Source organism: Haliaeetus leucocephalus, unplaced genomic scaffold (genome assembly GCF_000737465.1).
Source record: "Haliaeetus leucocephalus isolate CR32 unplaced genomic scaffold, Haliaeetus_leucocephalus-4.0 Scaffold773, whole genome shotgun sequence".
NCBI classification, from domain to species: Eukaryota; Metazoa; Chordata; class Aves; order Accipitriformes; family Accipitridae; genus Haliaeetus; species Haliaeetus leucocephalus.
In genome coordinates this window covers 4,831,183-4,854,407 of record NW_010973209.1, presented here as the reverse complement: position 1 = coordinate 4,854,407, position 23,225 = coordinate 4,831,183, and the positions used below count along the sequence as shown (strand labels likewise).

Genomic DNA, 23,225 nt, shown 5'->3' with positions numbered 1-23,225 from the left:
CGGAGTCCTGCCCAGCCAATGGGATTCGGCTGTCAGTCCATTGAATCAAATGTGGGTCTGTCGGCCTGTCTGTTGGAAGGGTATGGCCTTCCACGCGGCGAAATCAGAGCTGCTAAGGTGACTCTTTCCAACTTCCTCATGTAAGGCTGGCTTTTTACAGCTTTGCAGTATGTCTGCAGGATGTTTTCATGAGCCGAATGTTTGCCAAAAGTTCACAGATCAGTTACAAAACAGATGTACTTTTTTTTTTTCTCCCCTTCTTCCTACTGGTAAGGAAGAGTTTGTGCAGTAATTGCAGGCAGGTTGGGAGATGTTTTCTTCATAATTCTCCTTCTTATGAAATGTTTATGAAACACCTTCCACAAATCGGTTACGCAAGCAAGCTGAAGAGCTTTGATCATTTTCCATCGCCCTCAATATGTTTCTTAGTTTGTTTTGCTTTTTGTTTTTGTTTTCAGGCCAGAGATAGGTAAGAAACAATTCATCATCCTTGGCCAGGCCCAGCAGACGTGCTAGCCAACTAAGGAAAGGACTCTCTTTCCATCCAGTCACCCTTCCTGTGTTTTTCACTCTGATTGCTTGGGGGCAGCTGACCCTATTTTAAGGCTGTGAAAACATCCACTTGAGATTTGCAAGTGCGATTCCTTTCCTATCCCGGAGAAGCCCTGGGTCGCTCGACGTACGGGTGCCGCCACCTGCCGTTACCTCCTCCGGAGGAGCTGGGAGCTGCTCCCAGCCCTGCCCGCAGACTCCCCTGAGCCCAAGGGGAAGAAGGTGCCTGGAGATTCACAGCTGGCAACCCAGGCTCCGCGCCTCTCCCTAGCTCTCGGGGAGCAGGAGGTGTCTGCGGTGCGTTACTTGCTCCTGCTGGTTTACAAGTTCGTTTCTCCTTAGACAGTGTTATTTCCCCAAATCAGATTCAATGGGAAGAAACTTGGGTTTGCTCTCAATGGCTTCTTGTTCCCCATTCCTCGCCTGGCCTGATCCTCATGTAAAACCAAGGTCCTGAAGAACCACGGTGGGATCTGGTCCTGGTTTTACCTAAATCACTGTTGCTCACTTGCAGTGTTTCAGCAGGGTTCTTCTCATCAAGTACCTACATGAGGCGATTCTGTGATAATTTCAACTGTTTTTTGGTTCCTTAAAGGAACCTTTTCTCATATTTGTAGAAAATGCCTGCAAATATGAGTCAGATGCACTGGGAAAGGAGAAGACAACTCCTCCCCTTGTTTTATTAATTAGAAATTTACATTATTTTAAGGGAGTCTCATGATATTGAGTGGCCTCGCCCACAATGTGTGTGGTTTTTTGGGGTTTTCGGGTTTGGTTTTTTTAATGTGCAGTTGGTAATACTGCCGGTTTAGCCAGGGAAAAAATGAAGGTGCAGGATTTGCATAAACCATCCCAAAAGTTTTGGATATACCCCGAACTCTTGCTAATGAACAATTAGCCAGCTGCAGGCCTGTTGGGGAGAGGAAGAGGAGGGAGAGGTAAATTTGAGCCTAAACCCAATGAAAATAGGTGCAGGGGAGAAGGATTTGTCAAGAACACCCAGGTTCCCGCCCACTGCGCAGGAGGGAGCCAGAGAATTCCAGGGACGGGGGAAGGAGCAGTGGGAGATGTTGTTGTTTTTAAATCGGGAACCGGTCCTTTGCCAAACCCACCTCCCGTTCTCATATTGTGCGATGCCGGGATACAGCTACACACCCCTTTCACCCTGGAATGCTTCCAAATCATTCCGCTTGGCAGCTGTAAAAATTGATTTCAGTTTGGAAATGGCTTGTGCTTCTTCAACACTCCACTCTTATTGGGATCATAACTTAGGCGGGATCAAGTGCCTTGTTCTCTAAGACGCGGATAACTTTTCTTTTTGGGACTGTTCAGACTTGGATGACTGCACTGTGTGAGGCAGACACACATGAATTGCAAGCAGGGGTAATTTTTTTTTTTTTTATTTATTTTTTTCTTTTTGGCTCGAATGACTTCTTTTTAATGCACCCTCAGAAAGAAAAACGTGCATAAAACCATTTGCCTGCAATGACTGGATGGCTCAGGGGTAACGGTGTATTCTCCTGAGCCTTTCGTCTAACAATTAATAACTTAGACACTATCCGCATTGATAGTGATCAAGAAGAACTTTCCATCTGATTTTTTCGCCAGGTTAAGAGGGATGATCATGCCAACCTGAAAGGTAGGAAAGAACTGGAATTCGTAGCATGTATAACTCTTGTTGCAAAGAGCTAGCATTATTGCAAAACTAGTTTCGGCAGTGTCCAGAGCTATAGTTGTAATGAAAGGAGATGTTGTAATTCTCTTCCCTCTGCGTAGTACCTTCCAAAATGCAGAGGTTAACGTTACAGGGCCAGCTCCCTGCATTGCAGCTGCGAGCCTCTTGTGATCACATTTTGTCCTTTGCTCCTGCGGAGATTTGTGTATTCGTTTGCTTTAGTCAAATTGAAATAAAACCTCCCTCAACCAAAAATATTCGCTTGGGCCAGTTTTTAAAAGCTGAATTTCTTGTCCCCCTCTGCTGGTAGGAGGTTGTATGACCTAAAGTCCACATCAGCACTGCAAAACCCTGGCAAATGCAACCCTGCTTGCCTTCTGGGGGATGTTGGGCTTGAGTAATTTGATGGGAAATGGTGAGGTTCAGCCCTAGTAGTAAGAGTGAATCTGCAATGCGGAGCCCGTGGACGGGGTTTTCAAGACCTTTCCTTTCTGGTGTCCTCCTGGTTTTTCCAGTTTGTGGAAACTGGAACCTCTTCTTGCACTGGAAAGGCTTAGATGAGGAATGGGACTCGTGAACCTTGTTCCACGCATTCTCAGGCTTAGGAAAGTGTGAGCTTCACTTTGGAAATTGTTTGCTTGGATCTTTTCTTAAGGAAAATGTGTTCTAAGAACTCTGTATGTCTTTTCTGTCTCCTGTGCATGGCATCTGCACACAGACACTCCTCATACAGTTTTCAGGAATTAACCTAAAAACCTCTAAAATCTCCCCAACCAGGTTCCCATCTCTCCTGTCCCAGTCAGCCTTACCTTCAGCTAGTACAAAGTGATGTATCGGGTTGTTTGTTTGTTTGTTTTAAATTAAGTAGCAGCAATGTTAGAAATTAACATGGAGACTATGGAATAAACCAGAAACAAGGATTGAGTTCTGGTTCCTGGGTAAATTCTTCTCTTAAGAACGTGGACTCAGAAATCATGATTTTTTAAAATTTTTTTTTCTTTTTGGTAGACAGAAATATTTCTTGACCATTAAAGTAGGTCAAAATGACCACTGGGTAAAGGGCTGACACCTGTGAAGTTTTCCAGTTCTTTTTCCACAGCTTTTTCTAGCTAAGGAAGCAGATTTTTCCTTGCTAGACCAGTACAATTTCTTGTTGCTTTCTGGTAGAAGCTGAGCAAATATGTTTGGTGCCTGGGGTGCTGCATTTTCAAGTCTGGAAGATTACACTGCTTTTTGATGTCTTTTACTTCATGACCTTTCCTTTCCCATCCCCTTGTACCGTTCTCTGCTACCTGCAGAACAAAATGAGAGGCTATCTATGGCCAACCCTGCCATTGGGCTGTGAGTCGTGATCTGTAAAGAATTGCTTCATGTCTTCCTTATAACTCCACAAAATGTCTCAGTATTTTGTCTGAGGAAAGTATTCACATGCTTTAAACCTTGCTAATCACTGGAACTTGGTTACTTCCTAAAGTGTTTCATTAATGCGTTTTGATTGAGCAAACTGCAAGGCTCCCCTTGGCTTGGCAGAGCAGGAAAACTATGTGCATGTCACAAACTGGAGAGCAGAAGTGGGGAACGACTATGCCTTTCTACAAAGCCAGGGATGGAAGCAGTGAGTCCTGACCTCTAACTTTTCTCTGAAAGGAACCCCTTCCCGATGCCTTCCAGCCTCTCAGACTCCTAGCTGCCCCACACCTCCTGCATCCCCTTGTCTCTGCTCCCTAATGCTACAATTACTTTGCTCTTTTTCAGATTAAAACCGAAGACCTCAGCGACTCCTTGCAATCTACAATCCCCCCTAGGTCAGGTCACCTTGTGCAGGGATCATCAATGATGCCCGGAAGCCAAATCGCAGGGGTAAGTGACTTCGCTGCTTCGGGGATCCAGAAGTCTGAACTGGCACTGGTTAGTGAACCTCCAGAGAAGAGGCTGGTTTTGAGACACTTGCCAAATTACATACGCCTTTTGACAGTGGCAAAAGGAGACTTGAGGGTATGATGGACACTAAATTGGAAAAGTGAATGTGTGTTGGCAAAAGTCAGCTTCCTCCTCAGCCTCTTCCTTCTCTCCAGAAAGTTTTACATGGGTTCAAAGGTCGGCTGGACACGTACTTGGAAGAGATTTCTTTTGAGGGTTTACTAAGTAGGCAAACCACACCATGCTCAGGAAACCCCTTGAATTGAAAATAATTGGAGGCTGAGACAACACCAAGGGGAAGTGTTAGATATGCTTGCCCTGGTCTTCCTCTTTCATGAATGTCTGGTTAATGTCATTGTTGGAGATATGGTTCTAGGCTAGATTAACTCTTGATCTGAACCAGTATAGCCATTCTTGAATATGTTGCCTCAAATTGATTTATGCCAGAGAAGAAATTCATTCCTTGAGGGAATTTTTTTTTCCTAAGGTAAAAAATTGGAGTTTAGCACTTAACTCTTGTTAAATTCTAGTGGGAATTAGATGCCAGAAGGCCACACAGCTGCTCAGTAATCTCTTCCCTCATTCTTTCACGGGTATTCAAATCTCTTACACAATTCTGGGACTGTTCAATTTCCCCAAAGCTTCAAAATTTTTCTTGAGAAGCTTGAAGACCTCATCTTATTAAGTAATGAGTTCCTTTAAAAACGTACTTCTGAAGTTGGTCTTATTGGGGCATTATTTTTGTGGGGGTCTATCCCAAGCAAACGCAAACTCTTATCCCCTAATCCCAACAAAGGACCTGGGGCTGAGACCCCAGTAATGTGAAAGAGCACTAGGATGTAATCCACATCTCTCAATACCTATTGCCTGCTCTACTCAATGCAGGATGGGGAACTCCTCGCAGCTACATGGCAAAGAACAGGAAACTTTTTCAGATCTGGGCATTGTGTCTATTGCAACACATTTGCTGTTGGTGCAGAGAATCAGGTGCTGTTAGGCATTGCTCCTTTCCCGTCCCAGCACACGGGTGGCTGGGAAATCAGCCTTCTGTGGAAAATAGGCTCTCAGTGTTCGTGGGATGGGACAGTCAGCTGCACTTTCCTGTGTAATTTTAGGGAGTTCACTCTCTGAAAATACATTATCTGGAAGAAACTGATATCCAAGAGGTTTCACCGTTACTTCTAACAACAAGGTTTTGATTGCCAGTGCCTCAAAAATGTCATTTTCAAGGATTAACTTTTTCAGATAAAAGTAGACAACTCTCCATGTGGATGTCTGTATGTGCACAGAATTCTTCTTATACAGCTAAAAACTTCAGATCCTGGAGTTCCTCTGGACCTGTAGCTCTCCAGTGCATGAATTACACAGATCTGGTGTGTTGGCAGTTAAATGAAAAGTGTGAATGGGGTCGAGGACAGTATAAAAGAGCAGGGAATCTTTATAGGAGAGGTGGTGCTGTGTGATGAGCAGGCATCTCTGAGTTTTGTTGTTCCCTTTGCTTTTTCCCATAGGATATGAGCTCTCTTCACACTCTGCAGCAGCTTGTATTGCTTCCCGGTCATATGCAGTCAGTGCCCCAGTTTCTTCTGTCTCAATCTCAGGCCGGGCAACAAGGTAAGAGCAATAAAAGCAGAAAGGGGCATTGTTATAAGCAGATACATATCTAGGAAAAAACTCCCTTCTCATGACTGGTGCTTTTAATCTAGTCTGTTAGGTTTTCCCAGCATGATGGTGTCTGTTCCCCTGCTGTGTTACCAGCTGCGTTTTCCCTCTGTGCTGGTTCCCACACCCGGGCTGATCCCGTAAGCATGTAGCTCCTCTGGGAAGGGTCCAGTTCCATCGATGCTCCTGGCACCTGTGGCTTGTGTGCGCCAAGAGTGCCACCTTGGGGCCAGTCTTTGCAGGCTTGGTGGGCATCCCACCTCTGGAAGTCAGGAGAGCATCTGGCTGGCTTTCAGCAAAGCAGCGAGGAGCCTGCTCCTTGGGGAGCAGTTGCAGCCTGCCTGTGCCCCCAGCCTCGCTGGGTTAGCACTCCTCCTCTCTTCCAGAAAACTGAGGAGAGGTTGAGTTGATCTCTCTAAGTACCTTAGAGGGAGAGTAAATCGAGGGAAGGAACTGAGCTGCTCTGGTGGAAGGACGATGCTGGCACTAGAACAAACAGGTCTAACCTAGCCAGGGGCAACCCGGGGATGAGAGCTGAGAGGTGTGGAGTTGCCAGTGGTTGTTCCCATATCTCGCTCCAAGCCATGGGGCAGGAGAGGACAGGAGGTCTAACTACTTCTGAAACACAGTGTAATCAGCTCTGTGAAAGGGATGAAAGGACTGAGGACTGAACCGAGTGCTCAAGAAAGTCCCTGTGTTTCTGTTTTTACTGCCGATATTTTTTATGGCATTTCTCCAACAATGGGGATACAGGCACACCATTGATGAAGTTTTATGCTGCTTGTGGACAGACAAACATAGGCTTTGATCCATAACCTGACAGATGCAAAGGGACTTGGGTCCTTTGCTCACATTCTTGACTTATTCCAGCACAGAGGTCCTTCAGTATGAACCAAAATTCAGAATTAAAACCTTAAAATCTCTGCAGCTTGAATGCATGGGTGCATATGCTCCAGAAGAAAACCTGTATTGTAGGCAAGTAGGAAACCTGCTTCTCATTCACGGTATGTAAACTCCTCTCTGCCAAATAATGCTGAGTGATGTATACAGACAGCACTTGATGTATATTTACCAACAATCTAGAATTTAGCTTGTTTGAAATGGCAGGGTCAGGATAATCTATTGCTTACTGCCTGCTTTTATTCACGTATGATAGGAAACACGTTATACTGCAAAACAGAACTTGCTTCCTTTTGTAGAGTTAGAGTTTCTTCTGTCAAGTGTCTTCCTTTGGCAGCGATAACCCCTCCAACAGATGGCCACTTGTTTGGCCATGACCCCTTTTGGTTCCAGACTTGACAAAGACTGGATATTCTGGCCAGTAGCTGGCTTTTTGTGCAAGAGCACTTCCATTCAAATAGATGATTGCCAAGTTTTAATGGTCTTTTGACGTGCGTGTGCACAGCCACTGGGGAGTGAAAGGGAAGGCACAGATTGTTTTTATGGAACTGTTTGATACAGATACAGGTGGAGCATTCTTCATACCAAAGAGATGCACAAAATATTCCTGAAGGTTGTCCCTTGGGCTGTCGTGGGAACACCCCCAATGTTTCCTGAGTTCTGGCTGATGGCTACATCAGTTAATGGATTTCATGGCCAAAGGGAGCTGGCTGTGGGCTTAACCTTTCCAAGAGGACATGGGTTTTCATTTGGGTTTTGCATTTTAAAGCTGTTTTTAAACCAGAAAAGTTGCCAGGTCTGATTCATTATGCCCTGATGTGATTCATTGTGTAGCCCTTCAAACAGCTAATGCTGGCACACTTGAATAAGGGGGTGAGAGCTCTGTGCCGTAAAGGTGGAAACAAGCAGCCAGGTAGATGCTGGGAATACTGTCAGCCAGAATATTCTTGCTGAAGTCTTCATCTTACAAAAACACAGCCTCAGTCTCATCAGCTGTCAAACCAGTGATTCCTGAATCCAGTCCATAATTTTCATTTGAGCTAGAGCTCAGCTTTCGCAAAGGTGTTCAATCATGATTTTAAAGACTCCAAATGACAGAGCATCCGCCATGTCCCTAGGCAAGCCATTCCAGTGATTAATTACCTTCACTGTTAAAAATGTGCACCTCATTACCAGCCTGCATTTGAAATTCAAAGTTGTTCCAGCATTAGAGAAGGCTTATTGAAACACCAATCTAAATAAATAAATGGGATCCTGCACATTCAGATCTAAATTAAAAAAGGAAAGACAGAAAGAGAGAGAGGGGGGAGTGATTGATTCTGGACATGATCTTTTTTTCCTTTTTTTTAGCAGAAGTCCATAAATTTCTATCGTTTTCCCTATCATTGTCAGTTACAATCAATAGAATATATTGAATGTTTCAAGAAAGGTTATAAATCCTCACTAAATTCTATAGGCTTCATCTACAACAGACTTGAAGAACCTAACTAAATTTCTAGGGAACTGCACTGCTTTGGTTGCTACTTAATCCTTTAGGACATTCCCTGTAAGAGATATAGGTTTGTACTTGGCAGTTTGTCAACTAAACAATTACGCAGTCTCCATAAATACTAGTTTTTGTTAGTTTTATAGATTTTCTTTCTTTTTTCCTTTCATCATTTTGTGTCAGTTTATATATTCCAAAAGAAATTCAATTTATTTGAAATACAGTAGGGTAGAAAAGAAAGGGTCAGATGGCTTCAAAATGACACTTCAAAATGAAAAGTATAGTAGAAAGCAGCAAGTGGGCAGGCTCATGAGATTAACTGTAGGATCAGGATTTTTTTAACAAGATCAAGTGGCTGAAAGTTGCAGTCAGAAAAGCTTATATTGGAAATAAGATGCACATTTTTTTTAACAGCTACAATGACTAAGCGCTAGGAGAGATCACCACTAAGGATGTAATAAATTCTCTGCTGCTTGGCATCTAAAATCAAAGTTAGATGTCTATGTAGAATGTCTGTGCCCTAGTTCAGCCTTAGCTTAATGAGCTACACACAGGGATCAGTGGATGAGATATTTTACCCATATCATTATTGTAATAATCCCTTTCAGGCTAAAAAGCCATGAAAAGAACCTTTCCTTTCTTGTAATCCAACTCAGAGCCATCCATAGTTGTCATGGCTGAAATTCTCCTATTTTGAACAACAGCTAACTAATGTTGTCCATTCAGAGTTTCATGAGCCTTTCCTGTGCAGAGTGATGCTCAGCTGCCGAGGTGCTGATGAAGGAGCTGATCTGATCAGATATGTCTCTTTTTCTTTCCTCAGCTTTGCAGCCAAACCTCCTCTCCTTCCCCCAGCAACAGGGCAGCCTTCTCCTCTCGCAGCCGGGACCGAGCCTGGCATCACAGGTAACTTGCCTCAACATACAGTCCCACCCTGACAAGCACCCATCCACAAAAGTGCTGCTTCTCTAAGGACAAATGCCAGAGAAAATCGTGTACTTTTCTATTGTTGTGACTCTATGCATCTTTTTTGTTGTTTTAACAGGCTGTGGGCCGTTCTGGACTCCCTGGCTCATCGGTTGAACCCCACCTGGACGTACCCCAGCATTTGCAAGTGGCAAAGCACCTAACTCCTTCAGGAGCATCTGAGGAACCCAGTGACTTGGAGGAGCTGGAAAAGTTTGCTAAGACTTTCAAACAAAGGCGAATCAAACTGGGGTTCACGCAGGTGAGCAGCCTCCCCAGTAGGAAGAGTGGTGTCACTTGTGATGTGGACATGTTAGACTGGGGGAGTTTGTGGCAGAGACATGGATGGAGGAAGGGCTGGATTAGATACAGTTTGGCTTTCTTCGGAGCATCCCCTTCTGAACACATGAAGAGACAAACCATTCCTTACCTTCCTTCATTACCATGACCTCTTTATCTGCACCTTCTCCAATACACAAAGGCTCAGGGGTGTGGGGCAGATTCCCGTTGTGGGAAGAGAAGTCACTTTCTCTGGAGGGCAGGTCATGGAAACAAGGCTGGACCTACTCTGAAAGCAACCTGAGAGGTGGTCTGACTGCAGGAAGCTGTGAGGGGTTTTTCTGAGCTCATGTTGTGATTTGGATCTTCTCTGGCAGGGTGACGTTGGACTTGCCATGGGGAAGCTCTATGGCAATGATTTCAGCCAGACCACCATTTCCCGCTTTGAGGCTCTCAACCTGAGCTTTAAGAATATGTGCAAGCTCAAACCCCTGCTGGAGAAGTGGCTGAGTGATGCAGGTAGGTGACATTACATGCAGAAATGCCACCAGTCTTGGCCAGGACAAGAAAATTCATACAGGAACCTCCAATAAAAGCCAGCAAAATCGGAGCTGGAGCTAAGACCTCTCAGATCCGTGGCTGGGCTAGTATCACACTCCTTTCCTCTGTGGCTCACACAGCAGGTTGCATAGCAGCCTAGATATCACACCACATCTGCCCTTTCTCTCTGGCAACATGGGATTCACATTGCAATTTGGTGTCCGGGGCAGTCCCTTCCTGCATCGCCTCTTGCTCTGTTGCATGGCCTGCGGCAAATCACTGGGCTAGTCCATTCAGTCCCTCCCTGTATAAACAGGAAAGAACAGGAAGGGACTCCTTCCAAGGTGCTCAGAGATCAGCCCATGAAAAGGAAGACATAACTGCAAGGGGAATCCCCAACAGCAGCCGGGATTGGGCTCTTGTCCTCTGCTGGCCGCTGTAGGACCGGCCTTAGTCTCATGTGCTTCACCCAGCCCTTTAGGTGTTGCATGTTTGACCAATTTATCATGTCAGGAGCTGTCTCAGCTACATAAGGCCTGATCCCAGTGGTGTAAGTCAACAGCTTTAACTGTGTGAAATTAAAAAATTGGAAAATGTGTGGTCCCAATCAGAGCAGGCTGGAAATCAAGCTGAAAAAAGGAAAAAAAATGTGTTGATGTGGTGGCTTGACCCAATACAGTTGATTAAAATTTTAGCACTCATATTTCTTTCCTGATTCGGACAAGATCATTGGTGGATTTGGGACTGTTGGAGCAATTTTAATCACAATCAGAAGGATCCATAATGTAGGAACGTTTTACTTATTTTAGGAGGTGCCATAGCTGCTAGAAAGGATCTAGGAATGAAAATAAATCATTATCCTCTTGAATATCTCTTTTTCCCTTCCTCTTTCCCCAGAATCTGCTCCTTTGGATTCTTCCATGAGCACTCCGAATTCGTACCCCTCAGTGAATGAGATGTTTGGACGGAAAAGAAAGAAGCGAACCAGCATTGAGACCAACATTCGCTCCACGCTGGAGAAAAGATTTCAAGATGTGAGGGGAAAATCTTTCAATGGGTTGTGAACTGTCTGAGTTTGGCATTTGCTAGGTCACAGTAGCACCGAATCCTCAAAAAGAGATCTCTTTTTTTTGTTGTTGTTTTGGTAGCACGTTAGAAAATGCTTGCAGGGGTTAACAGGAAAAGTGTCAAAAACAAATAATCAGACCTAATTATTTCCTTGGCAAATGTTGTTTTAAAGGCAATACAATTTCATCACCACACCTCCCCATTATCGTCCACTGATCAGTGCCCTAGCCAAAGCTGATCTCCTGCAACCACCTCTTCTCTTTGCAAGCTGTAGATGCGTGTCACGGGAACTGCGTGGCCATGGTGCAGCACGGAAACGGATGCCCCATTAAGCAGGTCTTGTGAGACCACAGAACCAGTTGCTCCAGATATTGCTGCTGAATCATTTCAGAACTGGAGCCTTTTACTTTTTAATGATCAAGATTTTCAAGAAAAATCACTACAGAGAGCAAAAAGAGCTTAAAATCTGTAGGACTAAACTGTGCATTGAAAATTTTTCATCAAAACCGTTTTTGACCAGCCCTCATTTTTTCTTGGTTTCTCCCTCATATCTGATCATATAAAAATTTCCTCCTAAGACTGTTAATGAGAACAAAAGACAGTCATTGTCAGATCATTATGGGCACCTGATTTTTAGCTACTGTGAGGCATTCTTTGTAATGGGAAAAGTGTCTTGGCATCTCTGTGCTAGGTATTCTTGGCCCACAAGTCTCCAACTCAGATCAAAACCCATAGAGCTAAATGCAGTCAAATGCACCAGAAAAAAGTGACTCAGAAGAAAGGTTAGGCACTATTATTTCCTTTTATAAATGAAGGATGGAGAAAGATAAGAAATGGCTTTTCTGAGGATGGTGCAGGTAGGCGTACAAACAGCACTCAGAGCTTGTGTGTCCTGGGTAGCGATAAGACCACCAGTCATTAGCTTCCCCCCAAGCAATGATTTAGGGTGCTGTTAAGATCAAAGAGTGTGGTGCTTTATGCAATAACAGGGCCAGGTACTGTGACTCATCCCCCACTGATTCCATGAGACTTGATGTTGAATCGGAGGCACTCTCTGGTTCACAGAACATAATCTCTCAAGCAAATATTTACCCTTTGTCTTAGAAGCAAATTTTCTCTCCTCCCCAGTTTACAGCCAATGCCATCCTTGTCCTCTGCCTTTCCAGCAGCAGAAGCATACACTGATGCCGAAAGCTACAGGTCTTTGGGGCTTTCTTTAACCTCCTGCCCTTTCTCAGCAGAACCCCAAGCCCAGTTCAGAGGAGATATCCTTGATAGCAGAGCAGCTCTCCATGGAAAAGGAGGTGGTTCGGGTCTGGTTCTGCAACCGGCGCCAGAAGGAAAAACGGATCAGCTGCCCGATGCCATCCCCCATCAAATCACCTATCTACAATTCCAGACTGGTGAGAGACTCTGGATTAAGGAGTTCTACATGCCATCCCAGACAAGAAGGAAATAGGGTGGGGGGGATGCAGCAGGGTTTGCTGGAAAAGGACAGGACATTTCCTTGTACACACAAGTCCCCAAGTTGCTGGCAAGCCCACTCCACAGTCCAGTGGGGGACTATACCTGCAGGAGTGTGCAGAGAAGCAGCTGGGCTAGCCGCGGATGGGGCATATACTCAACATCCCAAATTGAATGGAATGTCACGTTCGCCTTTACAGAACACTTATTTTTAGTATATTAATGAAAACAATAGAAAGAAAATACAAGTTTCCTAGAAGGTACAGGTCAGTTTAATTGTAGGATAATTTATTCAAATAAGGGTGCTATCGCCAAGTCTTTCACCCTAAGATTGGTAAATAAAAGCTTTCCAAAGTTAATGGAGGAGGAATCAGCATCCCATGGAATGAGAATTACATCCACTGATGTCAATTTAGTTGCTAACTCTGAAACCTAATGCTAACCATTTATGTATCAGTTTGTTGGTTTACATCTGTGCAGAAAGGCAGAATACACTTCAGTAGTGCCAGCTGTCGTTCTCTCATGTGGTACATTCACATTTTGGCAAGTGTATTTTCATTGCCAGGAAGGATGAGGAAAAAAGAAACCATTGTGAGAGTTGGTGAAACCGTGTCCTTGTAATCTACTGTCTGTTGCTACTGGGGATAACAAGCTACTATCGCATTTCTGCTAGTTAGTAGTTGCTTAGTCGCTTCCACCTATAAAAGTGGCAGGAACCTCCCTACGGTGTTGTTAGTGCTGGAGCACACGCAAGTGGGAGGGAGAGTATGTATTCGCAAGCAATATTTTATCTTGAAATCTTCTGGGTTTTGGAATTATCCATCAGAAGGCAGGAAAACATCACAAGAAGTTTGACCGCTTGTTGCGCAACACATTTGGTCTACAGTCACAAACACAAAATGCTGCTTGCAAGCCATGAATTTTTAAAGCAGTAGCTTTGGTGAATAGTTTTCCTGTGAATGTGTTGTACAAAGTATGCCTTTGCTCATCGGTCATTCTGAACAACATGTTGCCTGTAGTTAAAGTATCATGATGGAACAACAAATGCCCCAGGCTTGCTTTGATTGCAGCTACCAAATTACTAATTGTCACCTGAGAATTCTCACCCACCAAGAACTCTGTAAAGGAAAAGGGATTATCTGTGCCCAAGACCAGAGTGAGCTGGGAAGTTTCTGACTAGGAACATCCAGTCTGAAACATCCAAAGGGCAGTGGCTCCTACCACCTGGATCTCAGGACTTCCAGAATGTTTGGCTTGCGTTTGATAATTTCAGGCTTTCCCATAGCTGATCCATAAATTTAGACCTATGTAGAGAGCGTCAAGCACGTGTAATACTCATTCTGGTTTCTTTCCATGGCCCTGGATTTGGGAATATTGCTTCTACACTAGACTATGAATAGAAATATCTGTGGGAGCCTCAGATGTAGATAAGTCTGCCTGGGAGCCAGCACACTCTGAACGGAATGTGAAAGGAGTGGCATTTTGTGACGTATACCCTCATAGTGCCAACTGCTTACTGTTTGCTTCTGTTTCTCTCTAGGTCTCTACCTCAGGGTCCTTGGGGCCCCTTTCTGTCAATCCAGTGCACAGCACCATGCCTGGGACTGGTAAGCCTTGAGAAACCTGCCTCGCCATTCCTTCCCTCCTTCCTCTGCTCTTGCTCTCTGACTACTTGGTTCCTAGGTCACATTTGCAGGCCACTCTTAATAAGATCCTTGGGTTTGGCCAGGGAAAGTATCCCCACATAACTAGTATATAAGGGGTAAGAACAGCAGAGTCTTTCTCTCGGCTGCAACGAAGACATAGAAAGCTTCCTGGGCACGATAACATTCCCAGGATAATCCTAGGCAAATTTTACTGCCGTGTTTAGGTTTGGGAGCCAGGCACACCTAGCAGCCAAACAAGAGGAGTGCTTGGGGGTAGGTTACTGCATTTCTTCAGCAGAACATTGTCAGACCTCCTTCGAAAAGTGCGATTTACAGTAATAGAAACCAAGTGCTACAGAGAGCGCAGTCCTGGAGACCCTCACCTGCTCTGTGGCTGGGGCACAGATTCTGCCTTGCTGCTGCAGGGCAGACAGTGAGTCAGGTGAACAACAGGGCGGGTACAAGATATAGTGGAATTGTTTGGGCTTGGGCTGTCCTTGGCAGGAAAACGAGATCCCAGTCTTATTCAGCTTTCTCTGCTACACAGTAACATCATCGTGTTCCCCAGGGAATTCCAGCAGGCCCTCGTCCCCTGGCAGTGCACTCCATGCCAGCAGCCCCGGCACAGCCCAGAGCAACTCCAAAGCTGCAATGAACTCTTCCAGTTTCAACTCTTCAGGGTAAGACGGGGGGCCCCAGCTTGCTCCTTGGCAAGGGCATCGGAGGGTTTGGGAAAAAAGCATTTGGACCTTGGAGAAGAATGTGCAAGCCCTTAGAGACTCCAGCAATGTGGAGCTACGTGGTGGCACGTTCTTACATGAAGCTTCATATCTAACCCAAAGCTTCTTGGGATATGGCTATTTCTCTGCTTGAAGACAAATAGTAAAGCAAGTTTTGCCTGAAAAACTGTGCTGGTTAAAAAAAGGTAAAAAAAAAAACAAAACCCAAACAACAGAAACCTGAAGAGAAACACTGTCCATAAGGACTGTCCTAAAGTAACTCCTTGTGTGGATAAAGCAGAGGAAGGCTTATTTTGCTGTTTCTGCTTGGATAACCCCCTCCACAGCCGGTTTTCTTTCCTGCAGTGCCACCCAGAGAGCTCTGCTGCAGAGTAACTATTCCACAGTGGCAGATGAAACAAGAACAAAAATTTTCCTCTGCCCTGCCTTTAGATGCTACAAAAGCATTAAGCCACACATATGGGCTCAGAGCCCTTCTGGTTATGTCACTGGACATGCCTCTGCCACAGTCTGTGCTGCTCAGGCCAATCTGCCATTGTAGTGTCTGCCACACCGCATCGAGGATGCTGTGTTAGTAGGAAGGCAACAGAGAGCAGAGGGCGTTACCCACAGCTCCTGGGCTTTCTGAGTCACGGATCATCCTGTGCAGTGAATCAGACCTCCTCTTACATGGAGGAAGTCCAACAGCCAGGTAGTATGTGAAAACACGAGCAATATGGAAGATGTGGCTTAGAAAGACAGGGGGTTTGCTATGAGCTTCCTCTAGGAGGAAAGGATCAATTGCTGGCTGCCAGGTCAGAGTAATGTTACAAACTGAGTAATAATGATTTTCATTTCAAGGGAAACAGTTAACAACATGGCAATTGCAGCTCTTATTCCCTATGTTGCAAACAGATCTTGGTACCGATGGAATCAACCTACCTACCTCCACTGAGACGACTCCTCCATCATGTGTAAAAGGAGCTCTGACTTCTAGCTATGGACCAGCTTCTCTAGGAACAATGCTTGGGGCAACATCTGGTGTTCCAGTGCCTTCAAAATGCTGCCAAATGAAGGTCTTGTTTAAGGGAACCCACAGCAGCAGAACTCTCCAGGGACTCAAACTGCAGCTGACCTTCCCCAAGGATTCTCAACGCCAACAGTGACATTATAATACTCTTCCAGGCACTCACTTCAAGAACGAGCCCTTGCTTAGCACTATTAGCATGAAACACTGCCCTCTGCTTGCAAATCTCTGCATTCACACTGGATTGCCTGTCAATCTCTAATCTGGAAGGATTTCTGTGTCAGGACCCTCTTTTCCCCTCACTCATTTCAGACCTTCCCATAAGAAGGGTCTATCATGCTGTTACTATCACGCACACATACCGTAAACCCCCAAACTGAGCCGAGGTTACCCAGTTCATTTCACAAGAGACCTGTGTCTAGATGTGAGCCTTGGTTTTCAATAGACTTTCAAGGTCAATGGCACTGTGCTTTATCCACTACCAAACTTGCTTTGCTTTGAGCCATTCTGCTGTTTCTAAAGGTGCTTTTTTTTTCTTTTTTCTTTTTTTTTTTTTTTTAAGTAAGTATTTTAGAGCCTTCTTATTTTTTCCTTTTAAAAAAATTGTTGTCTTTTGCAAAATTTGTGTCCAGGTCTTGTTATTGTTCACAGCTGGCCTCACTGCGCCACTGGAGAATGTCACTGTTCGAAAACCTTGGGTGAACTTCTGACTCCATTGAACACAAAAGCAGTTTGTGTTTATTTGATGGGATAAGGATTAGTCTTGACCTTCCCTTCTTTCTTTTATTCATCCTCTGGGTTTTATCTGATACCAAATGAAAGCAACCTCTCTGGAGTAGAGGTGTGCATGTGTTCTGGTCTTTCCTGAATTGTAAGTAATGTAGCTTGCCTGTTCTCTGCAGCATGTTCTTTTGTTGTATTGGTCAGGTGTGAATCTTGAGGTTTGTGTGCGCAAGTGTTTCTTAATTTCATGAGATGCCAAAGTGTAGGAAACTTCAACATTCACAGCATATCACCAGGGAAATTGTTGTCACTGTGCAACTCTCCACTTGAACAGAGGCAGATATTTAATTTTGTTAAAGTAGACTTGAGTAATACAAATTCCTGGTCAGGTTGTCTATGGGTACAAGTAATTAATTCAGTGGAACTAGAGTAAATGAGTGTCTGGTTCACAGATTGTAAATAGACATTTTTGAGTAGTAGTCTTTTTTTTTCTGATGGCTTTTTTTTTTTTTTAGGTAAATGTGAGCTTTTTTTAAAAAAAAAAAAAAGTAAAAATAATCCTTTGTCACTTCTGGGGAAAAAAAAAAATTTTATCTGTTTCTTCTTATCCTGCTCATCCAGTCCTGTGTGATGAATTATTGCTAAGTGGGAGTCTGTGGACCTGAAGAGTTTATCAGCTACCTTCACAACAAGTATTGAGCCCTACATGCCCCCTTGTATATAGAACTGCATTTGTTGCTTTGAGTGAGGTTTTGTTATAGAAGCAGACATTGATAATAATGAGAGAGGACTAGAAAAGATAAGGTAACGTTTCTTGAAAAATGGAAATTAAGAAAAATATTTCTTTTTTAAAAATACTAAAGTAAGCTTTTTCAAAATGTTCTAACACAAAAAAGGGAGAAAGTGTATTTCTGTTTCCTAGATTCCCCACCGCCAGTCATTTACCTCTAACTGAAACACTTTCATCATATCTGTTTTTCAGTGGAAACATTAAAATTAAATGAAACTTTTTTTCCCCCCAAAAAATATCTGTTGTGATTTAAAAAACATTTTATATTGGGAAAGCAAGAAATGTAGATGGGAAGTATTCTAACTCTCCTGATTGCTATGGCCCTTCTTTCTGCCATTAATTAAATTTTCTTACATGCTTGGAGGGTTGATTTCAAGCCTTGTTCTCCATTGCTTTCCAACTATATTTAGAGATGTGAAACGAATTATTTGAATAGAATCACTCTAAAGCTAAGCTGTGACAGGTTTGGTACAGCTGCGTGGGTGGGTTTTTTTGGCAGATTTCCTAAGGTTCCCATTACTGTCTCTAGCAGGGATTTCCCTGCCAGAACTGTCTTCTACAGCTAGAGTGACAGGAATTAAACATGGCAGCTTTTTCTATGGTGTATCTTCATCACAGGATTCTTGAGGAAAAAACAAATTCTCCTCCAGCCAAGAGAATGATACTACAAGAGTATTTTAAAACAACTGTGCTACAACAACTGCATTTCAACTCAGCTAGTTGTGCGCTGGGTCAGCTGCAGGGATGGATCATGCCAACATGCCCTCCCTGCGTGAACTTACCCCTGCCATTTGCCTCCATGGGATTGCTTATAATGATGGGCTCTCAAAATGAGCTAAGGCAAGTGCTGCAGACACAGAGTAATAGCTGCTCAGCTCCCCTCCAGCGCTGGCTCTGTCCTGCTGGAAAAGCCTGCGTGATTGCTGCCGAACGTTAATAGCGGAAGATCTCTAGAAATGAATGCACTCACGTATACACAACCAGGGACTCGTTTTTATTCGCACGCAAGATCTTTGCTACTGGAGAGAGAATTGGGGTTGATATGATATTTAAGTGTTTTGCCTGATTCATTTCCATTAATTTCACATAAGCAGATGAGTTAAACTGGCTGGGAGGCTGGTGGGGTGAGACTAAGGGAACTGTACTAAAATGGTGGAGGGTAGGAGAAACAGGAATGAACAAATCCACAGAAATTTGTTTTGCTTTTTGACTAAAACATGCCAGTGTTTTGTTGGTTTTGTTGGAAAGAAATCTTTCCAGAGTTGTGTTTCTCTCTTATCTGGTCTAAAAGATTAGAAAAAAGTATACTTTTACATGAAAATTTCAATTCTGACATAGTTTTAAAAAAATCCATTCAGAAAACAAATTGTTGCAGATAAAGTGTGCGGGAGAATTTTCCTCTCCTGTCTCTGGCTGGGATAGCATAAACCCCACGGCATACTAAGATGAGCCAATGCGCATTGACAACTCAATTGCACCTGCCACGCTTGAATCCTGCCAGGTGCATTGCTACGGGCTTGTGCCCTTGGAGAAGAGATGCTGCAAGTCTTAAGGGAGAGGTGTAGGTGGTAACCGGCAAATTCGTAGCCCCTCCCGCAAGGAGCTGCCTTTCCTCTCAGGCCTTTCACTGAAACACCTCACTCGAGCTCCTGTGAGGACTGGCCAACACTCTGAGAGGAGGAGGGAGGATGAAACAAACAGCCCTTTTTCATGCCAGCCTGAGAAGTGTTTTGCATGTGACTGTTCACTGGGTGTGCTGCAGCCCTATGAATAAAGTCGTCAGGATTTGGATTTTGACCAAACAGCAGCTCTGGCCAAGGATGAAAAAGAGGGGTGGCTGGCTCTCACTCTGTAATTATAAAGACCCCTTAAGAAGCTTCCAGCTTTTTAAGCAAGAATTTTACAATCCTTATTCAAAGCCAGTTCCATATGCAAAAGATGTTCAAGTGGCATGAAGGGACCTTGCTCCAGCCTCTCCCTCCTAAGATATAGACCTTCTTAAAATTAATACTCTCCATAATGGAAATGAGTGCATCGCAGGATGGCATACTGCTAAGACAATGACACTTTCTCTTTTTCTTTTTTTCTTTTTTTTTTTTATGTTTTTGCTATTGTGAATATTTAACGATTAACAGGAAGAACAAATTTAAACCACCGATCTGTACCTTTGGGATACCCTATCTAATTTTACTTCCTGCATGACCTTGGACAAATGACTTAGTCCCCATTAGGCGATGGTGATGATAATCCTTCCCTTCTCCCAGTCCTCAACTTGTGCTAAATAGCATCGTTCACAAATGATGAACGTTACAGCTGATTCTGCTGCCAGACATCATAGATATTTATTACACTGACCCTCAGCAAAACTCCAGTTTCCAGCTCATTTCTATTGTGAAAAATCTCAAGTGATTTCATAGATTATAAGCAATTATTTAAAAGCTCAGAAGTGACCATTCTGATTGCCTTCATAACCCTCGCCTGCAAATTTTGCCCAGTAATTCCTGCATTAATCCTATACCTGGTAGCTGAGTTGTAACTTGGTTACTGATTTCAGAGTCAGCTGACAGTCTACTTAAACACTTGGTAAAGGCTCCCAGAGGTTCGTGAGCCTCTTTGTCAAAAAAGACCAAAAATAAAGTTGTGAAAGGCAGCTGACTATTTACTATAATATATTTACAAGTTACTGTACATGTATATGCTCTTACAGTACAGAGAAGATACATCAAGATAAAAATCTGGTTCTTAACTGACAAGGACTATTCCATTTAATTTTCAGAAATTTCTCTAAGTAAGTAATTTGCTCCTACAAAAGCAGCACTGCATAAATTTTGGAATGTTGTTTCTGAAAGCTGGGAGGGAAATTAAGAATGTATTAAATGCTCAATAACGGTATCTGCACATTAGTATTGCAGCTAAGATCAAAGCCAAGCTGTGCCAGGTGTTGTGCAAACACATCATGAGAGCTGATCTCCACTGAAAAGTTTATAAACACAATAATAAGTCTCTCAGATTTATTGATAAACTGGTTCTGAATAGGAAAACAAACACTAGCAGCTTGTTTGTTTCACAAAAAGCTACAGTTGGAAAGGAAAGGTCTTCATTCCCCTGTCTTCTAGGAATACTTCCAGCCTCACAGGAGCATCTCAGGGATTCAACATATACAGAGCAGGAAATTCCAGCTTTCCAAGCCTAAGAGTCACCTCCCACAGCCATAGATAAACAATGCAGGGAACAATTGCTCACAAGCAGATGTGCCTCATAGTGGCTATAAGAGCTCACATAATCTCCTGAACGACCTGATCTGCTACCAAAGCAGCCCTTGTGCCTGAACAGTCTCCACGGTCTCTGTCCCTACTCTTCTCTTGAGGAGAAGAACTCCTCCGCTCCTCCACCGTTGGGACTTAAGCATCAGTGACGTGAAGCCCATGTGGGAGTGAAGAGCCAGCTGTCAGCTGAGGGCCTGTCTAAAAACACCTCTGTGGGTCCCATCCCTATTGCTTGTGAGTATAAGGGGTGCAACCCCATTCATCTTTTATTTTTATCTGTGGTCTGGTCATTCACAAGCTCTCTGGAGAAATGAGCCAGATCCCACTCAGCTCCAAAATCAAATCAAGGACATGGCATGCCTTTGGAAGTTAAGGTCTGTCTGTAGGTAGACCCCTCTCTCTCTCTAGTTCCCGCTCTTTTTCTCAGCCAGAGACAACCAAACTGGCATCCTCAGCATCTAAAATGGACAAATACTCCTGACTTTCCTTTCTGTTGACAGATGATAGAGTGCATATAGGAGATGCACTCCTGTTAATGACTGACATCAAGGGTGAATCTTCCACTTAACTGCTGTAGCAACTCCAGAGCTCCAAGTGAGTGTACAGGCCAGGTAGGAGGTGGGGTACCTGATACATCCATGATGTTTAGCAGTGAGCAAGTTCATGCAGGACTGAGAAAGGTTGGAAAATTAACAATTTGCTGTTGGTATTTACTTTATTTTATTGTTCATTCCCCTTTCTTTCCCTGCTTTCCACCTGTGAGGAGAGTGAGTGCAAGCTGGGAGAACAGGGCTCTGTTCCTTGCCCTTCCCAGTTTTCCCTGTCGCCTGGAGGGAGACTTTGAGAATTTCTAAGTGTTCAAATGGTCCCATCAAGTGCCTTCATCATTCCTGATGCTCACAGCCTTGGGACTTACAGTCCTGGTAGAATTAGCATAGATCCTAACACTCCAATACAACGCCTTCAGTAGCTGAGCTTAAATTCAGGCTCACCTTTACAGATGACAGCAGGGACTAGTGCCCGAGCTGCCATGCGACCCCCTTTCTCTGTGCCGGGGGTCCCTGCCTGCACAGCCTGGGGGCTTCGCTTCAGAGTGGGGGCCAAAATGCTGGCAAAGGAGAGAAAAATCAGGAAGTTTTAGCTCAAATACGAGAGCAACCTATAATCCACAATTCAACTAGAAGCATATTTTAACGTGCTTTAATTTATAACACAGAGAAACATCCTATGGAGCGCAGCACACATGACAGGCCTAAGTGACCACAGATGAGGCCTCTCACGCTCTGAGTGATTGGTTTCACTCCTGGCATAGAGCTTTTGGCTGTAGGGAGGGTTTGGGTTGTTTGCAACACCCGATCTCCTTTAGACAGTTTTTCAAGCAAAATGAATAAACAGAAATTACCTGGTACCAGTGCTGAGAATGCTGTCAGGGCTTGGAGGAAGCACAGCCCTTTCCTGGTTACTCACTCCTGCCTCTGCCCGGCCCTGGTGCTCAGCCCCAGCTCAGCTCCTCGCTCACTCATCCTGTTCTGCGTGTTCCGCGTCACATCTCCCGGCACATGCCACGCCACTCCCCAGCTCCGGACCCAAGCAGTCCCAAACTTCCCGGCTGCTCTCTCAGCCTCCCCTCCTTGCAGTCAGCACAGGACAACACGAAGGTGGGCACCAGAAGCCCACCCACCCGGCTGCTGTTTTCAAAACCGGTACAAAACTTGAAAGAGAACTCCAGGACGCTTTTTTTTCCAAAAAAACCCACAACACCAGCAGGACAAAAGCACCTCCCCTCTTGCCTGATCCAGCTTTATTCTCCACTTTAGTCTCCTTCATCAGAGAGAACGTTCAGCCACATTCAAGTCCGGGGACCCTCTGGGACTCTTACAGCAGGAAGGCTGAGGCTGGACGGAGGTACCAGCCCGGCTGACACACTCCAAACGCCTGTCCCCTCATTTCGCCTACCCGGTTTCCCCTTCCCCGCACCGTCCCCCGGCAGCACGGCCCCTCTCCCTGCCCCGGGGCACGCAGCCGCGCTGCTCGGATCCTTTTTTCGCCTCCGGGGTAGGTAAGCGGGACAGAGCAAACGGGGATGGGGAGCGGCTGGGGGCAAGGGGAGCCGCCCCGGGCGGGGGCGGGGAGGGGAGGGAAGGGGAAGGAAGATAAAAGCCTCTCGGGGTGCGCCGGTACCGCCTCCCTTCCCGGGCAGTCCCGGAGCCCGCAGCCGGGCGGCAGGTCCCGGTCCCGGTCCCGGTCCCGGTCCCGGTCCCGGTCCCGGTCCCGGTCCCGGTCCCGGCAGCAGCAGCAGCCCGGGGTAAGGAGCGGGCAGGAGGGAGCCGGGCTACTGGGTGACCCCGGGGCAAGCGCTGCCCTGGGCCGCGCCGGGGGCGCCTGTTCTGCCCCCTGCCCTGCGGGGGAAGGGGGTCTGGTCCCCCAGGTGTACCGGGCTCCCCCCCCCCGGGGTGTCCCGTGTCCCCGCCGCTCCGTCTGCCGGCCCCCGAGGGCGAGCTGAGACGCTTTGGCTCGGGGGGGGGGGGGGGTGTTTGCTGGG

General features: G+C 45.1%; 2 protein-coding genes across 2 annotated transcripts in view; both read left to right on the top strand.

The window, feature by feature from the left end:
* Positions 1–15,832, top strand: part of POU2F3 (POU class 2 homeobox 3) — a 41,959-nt gene extending 26,127 nt beyond the window's left edge. Inside the window, exons 4-13 of the mRNA XM_010581443.1 lie at positions 3,983–4,087; positions 5,659–5,761; positions 9,019–9,101; positions 9,241–9,423; positions 9,818–9,959; positions 10,878–11,014; positions 12,290–12,451; positions 14,053–14,119; positions 14,706–14,838; positions 15,793–15,832. Of these exons, the coding sequence (XP_010579745.1) occupies positions 3,983–4,087; positions 5,659–5,761; positions 9,019–9,101; positions 9,241–9,423; positions 9,818–9,959; positions 10,878–11,014; positions 12,290–12,451; positions 14,053–14,119; positions 14,706–14,838; positions 15,793–15,832 (1,155 nt within the window). The remainder of the gene's footprint in view (positions 1–3,982; positions 4,088–5,658; positions 5,762–9,018; positions 9,102–9,240; positions 9,424–9,817; positions 9,960–10,877; positions 11,015–12,289; positions 12,452–14,052; positions 14,120–14,705; positions 14,839–15,792) is intronic.
* A 7,141-nt stretch (positions 15,833–22,973) lies between these two features.
* LOC104840478 (transmembrane protein 136-like) overlaps positions 22,974–23,225 on the top strand; it is a 2,085-nt gene continuing 1,833 nt past the window's right edge. Inside the window, exon 1 of the mRNA XM_010581435.1 lies at positions 22,974–22,988. The gene's annotated coding sequence lies outside the window, so the exon portion shown is untranslated. The remainder of the gene's footprint in view (positions 22,989–23,225) is intronic.